At 35.0% G+C, this 15672-nt stretch overlaps 1 protein-coding gene across 1 annotated transcript; it reads right to left on the bottom strand.

The window, feature by feature from the left end:
- UCRPA7_4337 (putative udp-glucose 6-dehydrogenase protein) lies at positions 1–2034 on the bottom strand (the record flags this gene model as incomplete). The annotated part of the gene is made up of 3 exons (XM_007916892.1): positions 1–1272; positions 1334–1881; positions 1968–2034. 3 exons carry the CDS (start codon positions 2032–2034, stop codon positions 1–3), a joined length of 1887 nt encoding a protein of 628 aa, XP_007915083.1.
- Between the last annotated feature and the right edge of the window lie 13638 nt (positions 2035–15672).

Here is a 15672-nt window from a genome sequence, read left to right as displayed (position 1 = left end):
CTAACGCCCGACAGCTTCAACGCGGAGCCCAAGCTTGCTCATCTCGCGGGCATCGATAATTCCTTTTCCGTCAAAAAGCCACTTCGGCTTTTGCATGTGGTAGCTGACCTTTGCCCAGTCAAGCCTCTCCTTGGGATGATACTCACTGTTCGGGTTGTATCCACTCTTCTCGGTCTGGCAATCAGGACAGTCTTCGCCACAAAGAGGTTCTGACTTGTAGCGCTGTAATGGGTTGCTTGCGCCAACAGTATCCGAGCCTATCATGACTGAGCTTACGAGATACTTGTGCAGTCTGAGGAGGTCAGACTCCGTGGGCTCTAGTCTCTCAAATGGTCGTGGATCAAGCGACACTTTTGGCAGATGACCTGCCTGCAGCGGCCCGCCCGCCAGCCCTTCAGGTCCGAGAACGTTGGACTGGGTATTTTTGAACTCGTCGAACTCTGTGGTTATGAGGACCGCATTTGCATCATCACAAGCCTCATAAGCAGTTGTGCAGATGGCCAATGGACCCCCATTCTCAACCAGAAGCCTGCCATCGTTGACATCCTTGAGAATTGCGCACAATTCCTCACGCATCAAGACGGGATTGCAGCAAGGGTCAAATACCGCCACCTCGCGAGGGCCTTCCTCCAATAGCGTTTTGATGATCTCTAGTGCCGGGGACTCTCTTGTATCGCTGGTGTTCTTTTTGAACGCATACCCTAGGACAGCGATCTTTTTACCTGCGAGGGTGTTGTTCAGACACCTGATTACACGCCTCGCGAAACGATCTCGGCTGTACTCGTTCATCACGATGACTTGTTTCCAGAAATCAGCCACTTCATCCAAGCCCAGTGACTGAGCCAAGTATACAAGTGACAGAACATCTTTTTTGAAACACGACCCGCCGAAGCCAATACCTGCCTTGAGAAACTTGTCCCCAATGCGTGGATCACACCCTATGGAAGCGGCAACCTCATCAACATCAGCACCCGTCTTCTCACAAATAGCAGCTATGGAATTGATGGATGAGATGCGTTGCGCCAACATGCTGTTAGCGACGAGTTTCGCGAGTTCTGAGGACCAGACATTAATGCTCTTAATGTGGGAGCGAGGCACCCACGAAGCATATACCCCTGCGAGCGCTTCAGCGGCCTTTTTGCCGGCGACGGTCATGGAAGATCCTATGAGAACACGGTCTGGGTGCATGAGATCATTCATTGCAGTACCTGCCGCGAGGAACTCGGGGTTGGACAACACCTCGAATGACACACCTGGCCGATGGATGGCCATCTATAGCAATGAACCGTCAGAATCAACCAATCACGGTATAGCGAAGACGGGGTTGGCATACCGTCTCCTGCACGAGGTGTGCTGTGCGGCAGGGCACCGTGCTCTTCTCCACGATGATAGCACCCGGCCGCGCGTGCTGCGCTACAACCGCGGTCACGGCTTCGAAGGCAGTCATATCCGTGGCGCTCCCTGCCCCTGCCCCTCTTGATTTGGTCGGGGTGTTGACGGCGATCAGCACAATATCTGCTGCAGCAATAGACGCAGCCACGTCGGTGCTGAAGACAAGATTTGGCTTCCGGGCTGGCACCGAGACCAGGCTGTCTCGATGGTCACCGCACTGGCACTGGCTGCCGCATTCGGAAGAGGATGTCGATGCCAGCGAAGCGGCGTCTGCACCGTCTAGGAAGTTGGTGGCACACTTGGCCGGTTCATTTAGAAACGTAGTCTCGTGGGTGCCGTCCCGGGCAACGCGGACGATGTCTTCGAGGCCAGGCTCATAAATCGGGGGGTGCCGGCTGTTCCACCGGCGAATGCGGCCGGCATCTCGATCGACGACGGTGACACGGATGTGGGGATTCTGGAAGGCAATCACCGAGGCGGTGGGGCCGCCTGGGGGCCATGATCAGCACGGATATCGGTTTCTCGGGCTCTACCCCCCACCAGGGTTGGCCAGTATGCCTGTTTTGAAAACGTACCGACGTAGCCAGCGCCGACACAGCAGATGTTGCGCACAACGATTGGGCGTGGAGCTGCATCCGCCATGGCCGAATTTAGAGACTGACTATTGTGCCATAGTCTTCCTACAAAGCCAGTGCTTTCCTCTGCAATGCCGTCCGGGTTGCGTGGCCGCAAGACGGGGCTGAAGGATAAACTCCCCTCAGGTGTTGTCGGTGCTGTCGACTGGTCGCAGAAGGTACTCTCCTCGGAGTCAACCACAGACGGCGAGAGTGAGTTCATGTCCTCCAACTACTGTCGGAGCAGGACACCAGGGAACTATCCGCCACGGTGCACTCTCGATGGCTTGTAGACTTGCCGCGAGGCTTGGAGTAACGACAGGGGATCGAACACAGACTTTTCTCGACGTAATTTGCTAGGGCAGGACGTAGTAACAGTGATAGCCGTCAGTTCGCTGTTCACAAGGCAAAGATGGATTATGGGGACTCTATCGCTCAAGTGTCCTGGAAGACTGGAGTCACAGAACTGGAGATATCGACAAACGAGTCAAAGAAATGTGTGAAATGTGTCTCGTGACGTGTTCAACTGCGGAATGTGCTTAGGCCTGATATCGCGAGCCGCACAGCAGTTACCGAAAAGGAACGGGGAGCTCGGCAACAGGGGAAACCGAGGCAGGGCGTAGTAAAGGTGGCACGTATGAGATGAGGTCATGCCGAGTTGCAGTAGCTATGACAAACAGTATGCGGCTGCAATGTGTCTTGCAGGGAGAGATAAGGATGCAAGGCCAAGCTGACGGACCAAGGAATTATACGGGTTGCGCGGCTTGGGCTAGAAGAAGGATGCGCGAGACCTGGTCGATTTGTGATGCGCGATAGGGACAAGACTTAAGCGGTTGGTCGTAGAGGCTGCCGCTGATAAAGGACACCAGGATGGGCGGACCGGAAATGGTTGAAGAGAAGCATGGAAGGAAGGGTAGACACAGTGGGTGAATTAATAGATGAGCAGGTCCGTATGGGTGTGGTGGGAAGAAATCAGTATGTGATTGTTAAAGCCAATACCCGCTCAAAGGCAGATGAACACATTATGCGCACGCATGATCTCTTCATACCGAGGAGCTTTAGAGATCAACCCCAGACTGCCCTTCCCGAACGTCAATCTTCCGCGACCCAGTAGGTCTAGCAGTCCTGGTACTCCTGCCCTCCTTCACGCCAGACACTCACTCACATGGTTGGACAAATTGCACGGGAAATTGTTCATGTATCACGGGCACTAGACGGGGTCATACTGAAAGGCTGCGATTATGTACTACTTAAACACCGGCGTAATTCTCATTCTGAGGCTGTGAGTGGTGATGGGTCGTTGGCGCGGATTCTCTGGTGAGGGATGCTACTCCGGATGGTACTAGGATGTCGAACAAAAGCAGCCTCACATATGCAACAGGTTATCAAGATGGAGGGGTGATGGCTTGGTGAGTCCGTTCTTTTCCGACCTCTCAGCGAAGTAAAAAGTAGTGGATGGGACGGCTTATGAGAAGGCGGGACGATCACATTACCGGTTTGGTGTATGGGACTGATAAGAAGAGAAGGAGTGTCCAGACTCCACAAAGAAGAGAGACTATGAGAGAATGGCCCCGGGTGCAGGCTCGCACCCTGAAGGCAAAGAGCGGTGTCCGTTCGAGGAGTGACCGACCGCGAAGCGGGAAGAGTCCAGTCTCCTGAGACACGAAGCAATGAAATGACAATGATAGCGGAGGCTCTTAGACATTGACGCTGACGCTGACAACCAACCAACATGTTCACGGGGCTGTGACGGTCGCTGTTAATTCGCGCCTGTTAAGCGCCTCCGCAGTTGTGGGACCTGCCTACAGCAGCCAGATCTTGGGGGCTTCTTGAAAACCCCATGCTATCGCCATCTATCGCGATAGCCCGCTTTGGGCGAACGAAGTTGGGCGACCCATCAAACAGCCCGCCAGATCCCCTGCGCGGAGCCATGTGCGGAGTTGGCTGGCTGGCTAGCTGACTGGTTTGCTGGGTTTGGCATGGTTACTGTGGTAGTATTGTGGCCAAGCAGGTATGCAAATCGCCCGCGACTCAGAGAAATTACCGATGGCGAAGTTGGCCAGCCAGGTCCTCTCGGTTGTTCTCCTGCATGGCATTTTCGCTACCTGCCGTTTAGGACGCCGAACAAGCGTACCTTGCTTTGCATCGAGTACTATGCCGGAAACGTTAGAGTTCACCAGGTAGTGCAGGAAAAGGGAGAGCGGCAGCTTGGGGGAGCTCAATCGAGAAATTTGACAAGGGTTGGACGGTTTCCAAGTCAGACTGAAGACCGAACCACAGACCAGGCATGCGGCCTGGTGAGCAGAGAGACAGAATAAACCAAGGAGAAAAGAGAACCAGAGTGATGGGCGATCGATTGACCAATGCATACCAGCCACAGCAGACTCGTGCCCGGCTGGCTAGTCCGTCATTGCGAACGCAAATGTCACCGTTATCAGTAAAGCCACACCACATGCAAGACCTTGAAGCACAGCTGCAGGTCAGACTGCTGCTTGGGGCGACCTCATTCACTCCAGGGGCAGGGCAATGAACCAGCCCTGGCCACCTCCATCTCCAGACGACTGGACTTGCTAGGTACTGGCCCCACTGGGTGTCTTATGTGCAACGCTCAGTTCCATAACGCGAAGCTGCCTTTCCACAGGGTGAACAAGTGTCTATCTAGCTCGACGCCAACTAGAGCAGCAAGGACCTGACGGTGTCTCTTCGCATTGATACCAACCAACCAATAGTCTCAAGCAATCTTGCATGTGTGTGAGATTGGAGATTCCCATGGCCCTACAATGTGAATGGGTCCGCTCTTACGGTCATGGTAGAGAGGGGGTGGAGATCCGTGAACGTAGGTCAAATGAAATGAAAGGGGGGAAAGCTAGCTGCCTAGCTAGACTGGGCCATGGCAAACATGTCCCATTACTGCAAAATATACATCCACATAGGCGGTACCGTACGGTACACCTTCTGTGAGTGCCCAGGTGATAAGGTCAAAGCCAGCCTAGGATTGGGAGGTGCAGAAAGATCCTTGACAAAAGCTAACATATGGGGAGATATCTTATCTGCCTACCATGGCGAACACGTGGAAACGAACCTTGGATAGTCAGATGCTAACAGGGGGTGGCGAACCCGCCTGGATCGTTACTTACACGGAGTCATGGGGGTGACTCTTTGAATAGGTGGAGAAACACTGCCAGTCAGTTTTCAGACCAGAAAAACGTGCCGACTTACACAAATCGCCAATGCGGCGGCCCCAGCATTTCCACCATCGCCTACGGCACCTCCTCCTTCTGCGGTAATATCCGATGTATTCTTGTGCGCTGCGAAACCTGGGTGCGTGCACATCCGACCTCGCCAACGCAATGTCACACAGGCTGTGGCACTATTCAGAGCGCTTGGATGGCTAATTCATAGAGTCCCTTGGGGGAAAGGCGCGGCGCCTTAGCCGCAAAAAAGAAAAATTCCATGCGTGATGCAACATGCAAGATGCAGTGAGTGTACCATTGGCATTTCTAGCTATCCTAGGCTGAAAATCATTACATATGGATTAATTAACACATCGGCCCGGGCAGTGCTTCTTTATCTGCCTCAATCTGAGTCTCTTGTCTCGGCCCTGAGAGTTGCACTGCGCAATGCGGCGATTACAGGGCAGGTTGTGCCCGTCCCGCATGATGCCGAGGACGGGGGCACAATCGGGCTGACACATGACTCCAGATAGCCAAATGGCGATGGGCAGGCCGTCTCATCTGATCTCATGCCAATTGCAATTGATTCATCCCTATCCTGCTCTTCCTCCTCCGACCTGACGTTCCCCTGTCCCTTATCATTGCGCGCGCGAGTCCAGCCCTCTACAAAGCTAGCCAGCGCACTAGTCATTGTACAGTACTGTACCTACATTACATTGCAAACAATACATCGGGGCGCTGCCGAAGCCCCGCTGACACACACTTCCTGGCCTTCCTTGACCGTGACATGGGCAAGTGAGCCGCCCAGGGCTTCAAGGTACCACAAGACAAAAGACTGCTGTACCGTCTTTGTGTATGTTGGGCACCACACGGATGATATCCGCGATTGCAACCCATTGCAGGACGTGTCGCTCACGGCTTTCCCCATTTCCAAATCATTTCCATGCCGAATGAAGGTATCTAGGCCTCGATATTTGGCATATGCGCTGTTTTTTCCAAGATCACAGGCAAGAAATTATTCAGTGCTCATGGATTAAGCCACCAGTTCAAGGTACCAATCAACAACCGTGGACATCCACGCTTATTGCAATTTCTTTCTTGCGTCGACAGTCCTTGAGTCAACTACTCAAAAGGAAGGGCCAGCTCGGCAGGATAGGTGACGAATACGAGAAAAGAAGGCCGAGATATGGCCTCCGCGTTCAAAGCTCAAGCCCAGCCTTGCTCGGGGTCGCTTCACGATGTCACCGTCTTCCCTTCTGCTCTCCATGGCAAGCGCGTTCTTCTCTGTACGGAATCGTTCGGGCCTGTCAACGGGGTGAGCCGCACAACGCTCATGTTGGTAACTCACCTGCGTGCCCATGGCGTCCAGGTAGCTGTTGTCGCTCCTCATAACCACACCAAGCATGACACCTTTGTCCCGTCCAATGCGGCAGCTACCGGCGTGAATCCCGCCCAGATGAATGCGGCCGCGAAGAACGTGGAGTTTCGCATCCATGGATACCCGCTGCCGTTCAACCCTGAGCTGAGTATTGCATACCCGGTGCGGTTATCGACCCTCTATGCGAATACATTCGGGGAGCCGCCTGATATCATCTATCTTGCCAGCCCAGCATCCCTGGGGTTCCAGGTCATGTTTCAGCTACGCCAGCAGCACCCTGCCAACCAATTGCCCATCATCTGTAACTTCCAGACTGATCTGGCCGGTTACTGCGCCATCTTATTTCCGTATCCGCTAGGCGATCTGGCTGTCTTTGCATTTGCCCGCGTGCAGAGCTTTCTATTCCGTCATTCTTCGGTAAAGACAATATTCTATCCTAGCACCTTTGTGAGGCGGTATCTAGAACAGCACGGTGTACCAGACACCAAGTTGAAGGTGCTGCGAAGGGGAGTCAACACTGATCTATTCAACCCGGCCAAGAGGAGCTACACGCTACGCAAGGAAATCGCGCCACATGATGAGATTATCTTGATATGCGTCGCAAGATTGGCTGCGGAGAAGGGGTTTGGATTCCTAGCCCGAGTCGCGACCGAGTTGCGTGTCAGAGGGCTTCGATTCAAGCTCTACATCGTGGGTGGCAATAAGGAGGCTGAGGTCGAAGGCGAGACGAAAGCCTTGTTTTCCCATGCAGTACTTGATGGTAGTGTCATTTTTGCTGGATTCAAAGTCGGGGAGGCTCTTGCAGAGGCCTATGCCAGCGCAGATTTATTTCTACATTGCTCCATTACCGAGACCTTTGGTCTCGTCGTGTTGGAATCTATGGCAAGCGGCGTCCCAGTCATTGCTCGCGACGAAGGTGGACCGAGTGACACGATTAATCATGGCATCTCTGGCTTGCTCGTGCCGCCATCCGATTTGTCAGGCTTTGTAGACCAAGTGATTTTGCTCGCTAATAACGACAGACTAAGGCATTCGTTTGGTGAGCAGGCGCGAGCACAAGCTTGTGAAGCAACGTGGGCAAACATCAACAATAAGGTGGCCTGGGAAATGGTCGATGTTATCGAGAAACACGACGAGAACATTCTCACGAGGCGATCACAAACTGAGAACAACAGTGTAGTCGGGGCGGTTTCTTCGATTTTCGGTTGGCTGCTTGCGCGCAACGCTGTTAAGCAAACGGTTGTCGAATCAAGGCTAGTAGCAGCCCTGGGTATAATAACAGGATTCTGGGGACTTATAGGTATTTACATAGTCTTCACTAAAATTACAAGATGGAGTCGATCTCATTTAATTAAGCAACTTAAATAGATATAATATGGTTGCTAGAGCATCTATATATTATTGTTAATGTCTATTTTAAGTAATTAAAACTCTCAAAAGTTCTACTTAAATTTTTTCTTTATTATTACTAGTTGTTTCTATAAAGAAAACTTATAACATAGTTGTATAGCGAGTAGGCTAGTAGACTAGAATAGGCTACTTTCGTATACTATACTACCTTTATATAAATTATTTCTATTATAACAGCTTAAATCAATTAAAACTATTTAAAATCTTTATCTTTAGATATTTTTATAACATATTCGCATAGTAAGTAGCCTATCATAACAAGTGGCCTACCATTCATACATTATATTATCTTTATATAAATAATAACTTAAATCAATTAAAACTACTTAGAATCCTTATCTTCAAATATCTTTATATCTAATTAGTATATTTATATATTATAGTTAAATTTCCTATAATTACTATAGTATCAAATATGCTATTGGTCCTTCTTTATATAACTCTTTCTTATAACTATATTTATATTATCTTTAGTTATAAGGCTTTTTTCTTTTTATATTTATTTTATCTTTTATTATGATAATGATTCTTTTTATTAAAGATATATTTTTTTCGCTTTTTAATATTTATTTAATATTTTGTTTACTATCTAAAGGTTTTAAACCTTTTACTTTAATAAGACTATTTTATATATAATCTTCTTCATATTTTATATAAAAACATTAATCTTATTATAAATATATATTAGTAAATTATTCTAATAATAAAAGATTTTATTTTTAATTAAATTATTTAATATTTATCTAATTTAAATAAAGATAATATTAAGCTATAAAACTTAAAGTATAATTAAATAAGATAAACTATTTAGCTAAGATATTATCTTATTTAAGTTAAATAAAATAAAGTTAGTTATTTAAAAGTTAGCTTTAATACTTATTAAGATTATAATATTATTATAATAATTTATTACTTATATAATAGTATATAACCATAACAGTTTAAGCTATACTAATATAGATATAGGGAAAACCGTTCTATACCTAGGTTCGAGTCGTCGTCAAATTAATATTAATCTATCGTCGAATTATCCTTTAGACGCTAGCTAAGTAAAAACCTATTATATCTTATGTTTCTTTTAGTTAATATCTTTAATTTATATAAATAAAATTCTTTCTTAATTTTTAGCTAATCTTAGATTATCTTAATACTAATGATAATCTAACTTTAATTTATCATTAGATATTATATAATAATAGTTTAGTTAGTATCTAATTATACTCTTATTTATTATATATTTTATATTATATTTATTATATTTATTATATTTATCCTTTTTAAAAGATAGTTGAATTATTTTTAATATATTATATATTTGTCTAAAGTATATATACTAAATATTCTCTTTTTTTATAATATATTATCTTCTTTTATTATTTAATCTATCATTCTCTTTAGATTTAACTTTAGACTATCTATATATTATCTTTAGCTTTTATTTTCTTAGTTATTATCCTTTATTTTAAAAGTCTTTATAATCGTCTATTTTTAATATATTATAAGTTAGCTTTATAAGCTTTTATTATCTTTTTTATTTGCTATTATTATATATATCTTTCGACTTTATAATACTTTTAATAGTTTTATATATAATTGTTAGACTTTCTTTATTTTCTTTATATAATTAAAGCTTAAAATAACTTTTTTATAAATAAAAATAATAAGAATAATTATTCTTTATTTATTTTACTTACTTTATATCCTTAAGATATAAAGTATCTACTTATAAGCTTATAAGTATATATATCTTTCTATCCTTCTACCTTTTAAAGCTTTTTTCCTTCTTTTCTTTTAAGTTTTTATAGCTTACAAATATTCTTATTAAGATAGTTTATTAAAATAGTCTATCTTTTAGTCTTTTATCGACTAGTTTATAGTTTACTTTTATATTAAATACTAATAGTTAGCTAGTTATTATTTTTTTCTATCTTTATTGCTTTTAAAATTATCATTAAGACTTATAAGTTTTTAGCTTTTGAGTATATTATATATAATATACTTATAATCTATTAATAGTATTAACTTAGTATATAAACTTTTATTAAATCTTTCTCTACTTTTGTTAACATTATTATATAAGCTTTTAAATACTAAAGTTAGTTTGAATATAGTATACTTACAATATATAGTATAATTACTTTTATACTTTATTTTCTTTATATTAACGTATTCGTATAACGAGCGCCGCAACATAACGAGCGCCACACTTGAAAAATATATAGTTAAGGCCGATTTTAATACCCTTGTTAAAACCATCAAATTAAGCTAAAAATAGATGCAACTTAGTATATAGCTTATTAACTATAAAAAGTTATATATATTTGAGTCTTACTCTTTTAAGACTAGTAGATCTTAAGATATAAAGGGTGAAGGCAAAAAAGTTCCCCACTTTTTTATTAGAACAGATTGGCTAGATAAAATACGCTAAAAAATCATATATATATAACTTTATATAATTAATAAGCTATATTTTAAGTTATAGCTATTTTTAGTAATAATTGGTGGTTTTAACAAAGGTATTAAAATCGGCCTTAACTATATGTTTTTAAGTGCGGCGCTCGTTATGCAACCACGTTATCTTTATAGATAATAAGAATCTAATAATCTACTATATATAGTCATTTAATATATCTTTAATATATTTTTAGTATATTGTTAATATATTAATAATCTATTAGACTCTAAAGCTTTATACTATCAAGCTTATATAAACAAAAGCTATAAATATATAATAAAAGAATATTATATTATAAGTTTTTTACCTTTTATTTACCTTTAATATAATATTAAATTACTAACGTTTTTAAGATACTATCTTCTTTTAGACAAAGATTATTATAATTATAATAATTATATAAAATAATTATATAATTAATACTTATATTATATATATTCTTTCTAACTTTATTTTAATATTATACTAATAGTATATTTATAAACTATCATCATCCTTTAAAATACTAGAATAACCTTAGCTTAAGCCTATACTATCACTACCTATATATATCTAACGATTTAATTATAATATATTTTCTATATACTAACTATTTATTTCTAAACTATTCTTACTCTTACTTCTACCACCCTTACCTTAACTATACTTACTACTTCTTTTACTAGCCTTTTAGCTATATCTATCTAATATATACTAAATAATGTTTTCACCCTTTTATAATAGACTAATATACTATTATAATAGTTTGTCAATATTGTTAATATAAATTTTATAGTTTACTATCAATATACTTTCAACTTATTTGCTAATTATTTTTAGAATAATAATAATAATTAAATCTAAAGTTATCTTATAGATAATTAAATAAAAAACGGTAGGTTTAAAGTTTTTTTTTTTAAGTTATTTTATTAGATTATTGGTTTATTTTTGATTTATCTTTAAGCTATCTTTTAAAGCTAATTTTATAAATTTTTATCATTATATTCCTACCTTTTTATATGATTTTCGATTTTATTAGACTTTATATATTCTTAATTTAACTTTTATTATAATTTAGTTTACCCTCTTTTTGTTTATAATATTTACCTTTATTATAAAAGTCTTTACTAATTTAAATTAGTCGGTTCTTTTAAAGCTTATAAACTATCTTATAAATATTTTAGCCTTTATTAGATTATAGACTATTCTTACTATATTTATATATTCTAATTTATTCTTTAGTATTTTTTTTACTTTAGCTTTTATAAGATAATAGCTTATAATATATTCTATTATCTTTCTATATTCATTATATTTATATATTAATTTAATTATATTTAGACTTTATTTTAACGTTAGATATAAGTTTAGATTAATATTATTGATTCTTATTTATATTAGTAGAATGTTATAAACTTTATAAAGAAGATTATATAATTTTGATATATTTTTGTTTGATAGATTATCTACTTTTATTCTATTAATAACTTAAGTATAATCTTTACTTTAGTTAGCTTTAATATATTATCTTTTATTTTATTATTCTAATATAGTCTTTTTTTGTTTCTATTATTAAGCTATATTAATATTATAATAATATATTGTTTAAACTTTATAAATAATCTTATAATCGCTTATAATAGCTTTTTTATATTCTTATAATAATTCTTAAAATTATATCTTATTATTTTATACTTTTTATATAATTTTTCTATTAGTTTTATAACTTTAAGTTATTATCAAAATATTGTTAGTTTAGTATTAAGTTATATATTAATTAAGAGGATATATACCTTTATTTTTACTTTCCTTATACTTATAACCTTATAAGCTCTTAACATTATATATAAACACTTTGTTTATAGCTTGCTTATATTCTACTATATAATCAAAGTCGATCTTCTTTTTAGTTAAGTAAGTATATACTATATAATAAAGCTATAACCGACTATAGACTAAACTATCATTATATAAAGTAGCTAAGTATATTAAAGGTAGAGTCTTTATATAGAGTTTATCAACTATTATAAAGAAAATATCTATCTTTTTATCTCTCTTTTTATTTTTTTTATATAATAATTTTAGTTTAGTTTATAATTTAATTATATTCTAAAAACTTTAACCTTACTTTCTAAAGTTAAAATAATCTTACTAAAATATATAAATTTTATTAGTTTAATTTTAATATAAGTTAGATAAAATAATTTATATTTTATTTTATCAAATTTTATATTATATCTTTTTATCTAATCTTTATATACTTTATATATAAGCTTAAGCTATTAGTAAGCTTTTTAGATAGTTTTAGTATATACTAATATATTAGTATTATCTATAAATCTTATTATAATAATACTATCTATCTTTTATAATCTTTTATATAATAATGATAAATATAAGATAAAAAAGATAGATAAAATTAACAATTTTTAAGAAATATTAGCTAATATTTAAAATACTTACGATTTTTATATATTAAATAGTAAAGTTATTATTTTATCATTTAAAAAGCTTTTAAGAAAGATAGTTATCTAAGTTAAAAACTTTTTTTTCTTTTAGTATTTATACTAGCTTTTTATAATTAATAATATTAAATATTTTAAATATATTTAGTAAGAAGAGTGATATTATATTGTTTTTATTCTAACAAATATATGTTTAGTTAATAATAATCTAAATCATTATCTTAATTGACTTATTTTTATAATTCTTTATTTATTTTTTAGATAATAGTTATAATATCTTGATTTTATATATAATCTACTTAGTAAATATACTTTCGATTATCTTTTTTATTATATTAAATAGTATAATCAAATAATATATACTTAGTTTACTTATATTCTCTTTATCTTTAGATAAAATGATAGTTTTAACTTTATAAAATACCTTTAGATAATAATTAACCTATTAATAGATTATAGTTAGATATATAAGTTAAGTTATTAATAAGTTTTTAAGTATCTTTAAGTATCTATTTAAAATATTATTAGATTTAAACATTTTTTAAAAGTTTATCTTATAAAAGAAGTTTAATATATTTTTATTTTATATAATATATATTATAAAGAATAGTTATATATATAATGTTTTTAAGTTAGTAAGGTTTATTATTAGCTTAAAAAAAAATTATCTTTAAAATACTTTTAACTTTTTATTAAAGATAATGATAAAGCTTAAAAATAATTTAAAAGTTGATAAAAGAAACAATTATAATAGCTTATTATTATAATCTTAAGCCTATCTTATTATAAACTATATTTACTATAGATTGTAGGTTTTAGCTACTATATAAAGGCTATTTCTTTATATTTTTCTATTAACTTTATAGATTAACTTTTTTTCTTTTAGTTAGCTTTCTTTTATTATTAGAATATTTTTAAGATATTTATAGTTTAAGTTATTTTATAGACAATATATTTTTTCTTAACTATTATTTATATTTTGATATTCTATTAAAAGTATCTTAAGATTTTTCTTTTTCTTTTAAGAATATAGTTATTTATAATATATAATAGTTTATTTATTAGAATATTAATATATTTTTTAATTTTCTTTAATATACTAAAGTTACTTAAGATAGATAGATTTTATATATTATATTTAACTATTTTCTAATTAATTAATTTCTAATTATATACTATTGGTTTTTTATATATCTATCTATTTACTCTTTAAATTCTAACTATTTATAGCTAATAGTCACTTTCTTATAAAGATAAAGTTCTTTCGTATATAATATCTATATATTTGATAGTTTAAGCAAAATCGATTATAGTATCTAAGCTTTTTTTATTAAAAAATATAGAAATTTTTATAAAAATAAAAAGATTTATCTACTATCAGTTTGTTAGTATTATAAATTTCTTAGTTTTATTATAGTAAATATATTTATTTAATATTTACTTTCTATAATATAGATTAAAGTTTTTTAATATAATTATAGTTTATAAAGATAATATATTTAGTAAAGTATTAAATAGTATATATTATTTAATAATCATTATTAAATCTAAACTAAATAAATATATAGTTATAATAATAATTAGATTATTTATCATTTTAACTATAATTTAATAATAGTTTTTTATCATTTTACTTTTAATTAGCTTTATTTCTTCCTTTATTAAAAGTATAATCTTTAGGTAAATGATTATATTTTATATAATTATATATTTAGATAATTAAAAATATACTATTTTTAATATACTTATATTTTATAACGATTTTATTATTATAATTATATTATATTTTTCTTTTTTATATATTAGTTTACTTTATACTTTTTATTTCTTTATTATATTCTAATATAATACTTTTATATCTAGCATTCTATTAATATATTAATAACCTTATATAGTCTCTTTAATATTAAAATATTCTTTATTTAAGTTAAATTTATCTTTATTTATTATAAGAATATAATAATATTATAGTTCTTTTTACTTACTTTAATAAACTTAGACAATTATCTAAGACTTTAAATATATTCTATTGACAGCTTTTTATCAATTCTTAGTTTTAGCTATTTAAAGGCTTTTATAAGTTTTTTAATAAATTAGAATCTATTTTTATTTATAATAAAAAGATATTATATAATCAAAAGATTGTCAGATTTTATAAAGAATATAAACTTATTTTAGAATATACTTTATATAATCTTCTTTACTATTTAAATAGATTGATAATTATATAATTATATAAAGTATTTATCTTTATAGTTTATATAATATATAATATCTTTTTCTTTCTTACTAATATAGTCATCTTTTATATATTTATTATTATCATAATATTTAAAATTTCTACGTCACTCTGTTCGTTAGGACATCAACCTACGCTTTGCTTTAGGAACTTACCCTCCTCCCTTCAACTTCTGGAAATTTTCCTTATAGTAGGCTTAATACCTTAGATTATAAGTAATTTATTCGATAGCTAGAGAGTAAAAGAATAGAGTGTTAGTATCTATTTATCGGCTAATATTTAGTAGCCAAATATATCCTTAGCTTTTATATAGCTAAAGATTTTTATACTATATAAAAATTAACGTAAGAATCTTATACTAAGTATATTAATTATTATATAATATTCTTATATTTTAATAAAAAGTTGATTTAGATAAGGTTCTTTATAAATTATCAGCCTTATATAATTATAGCTTTATATTTATATAATTAAATTATTCTACTAACTTAATATTAATAAATCTATTAACTTAATAGTTACTTTCTTTTCTATCTTATTAATATTATCAAATATATATAATAGCTA

The sequence above is a fragment of the Phaeoacremonium minimum genome, assembly GCF_000392275.1.
Source record: "Phaeoacremonium minimum UCRPA7 unplaced genomic scaffold PA7_03_scaffold_332, whole genome shotgun sequence".
NCBI classification, from domain to species: Eukaryota; Fungi; Ascomycota; class Sordariomycetes; order Togniniales; family Togniniaceae; genus Phaeoacremonium; species Phaeoacremonium minimum.
This window is presented reverse-complemented; position numbering and strand designations above follow the sequence as displayed.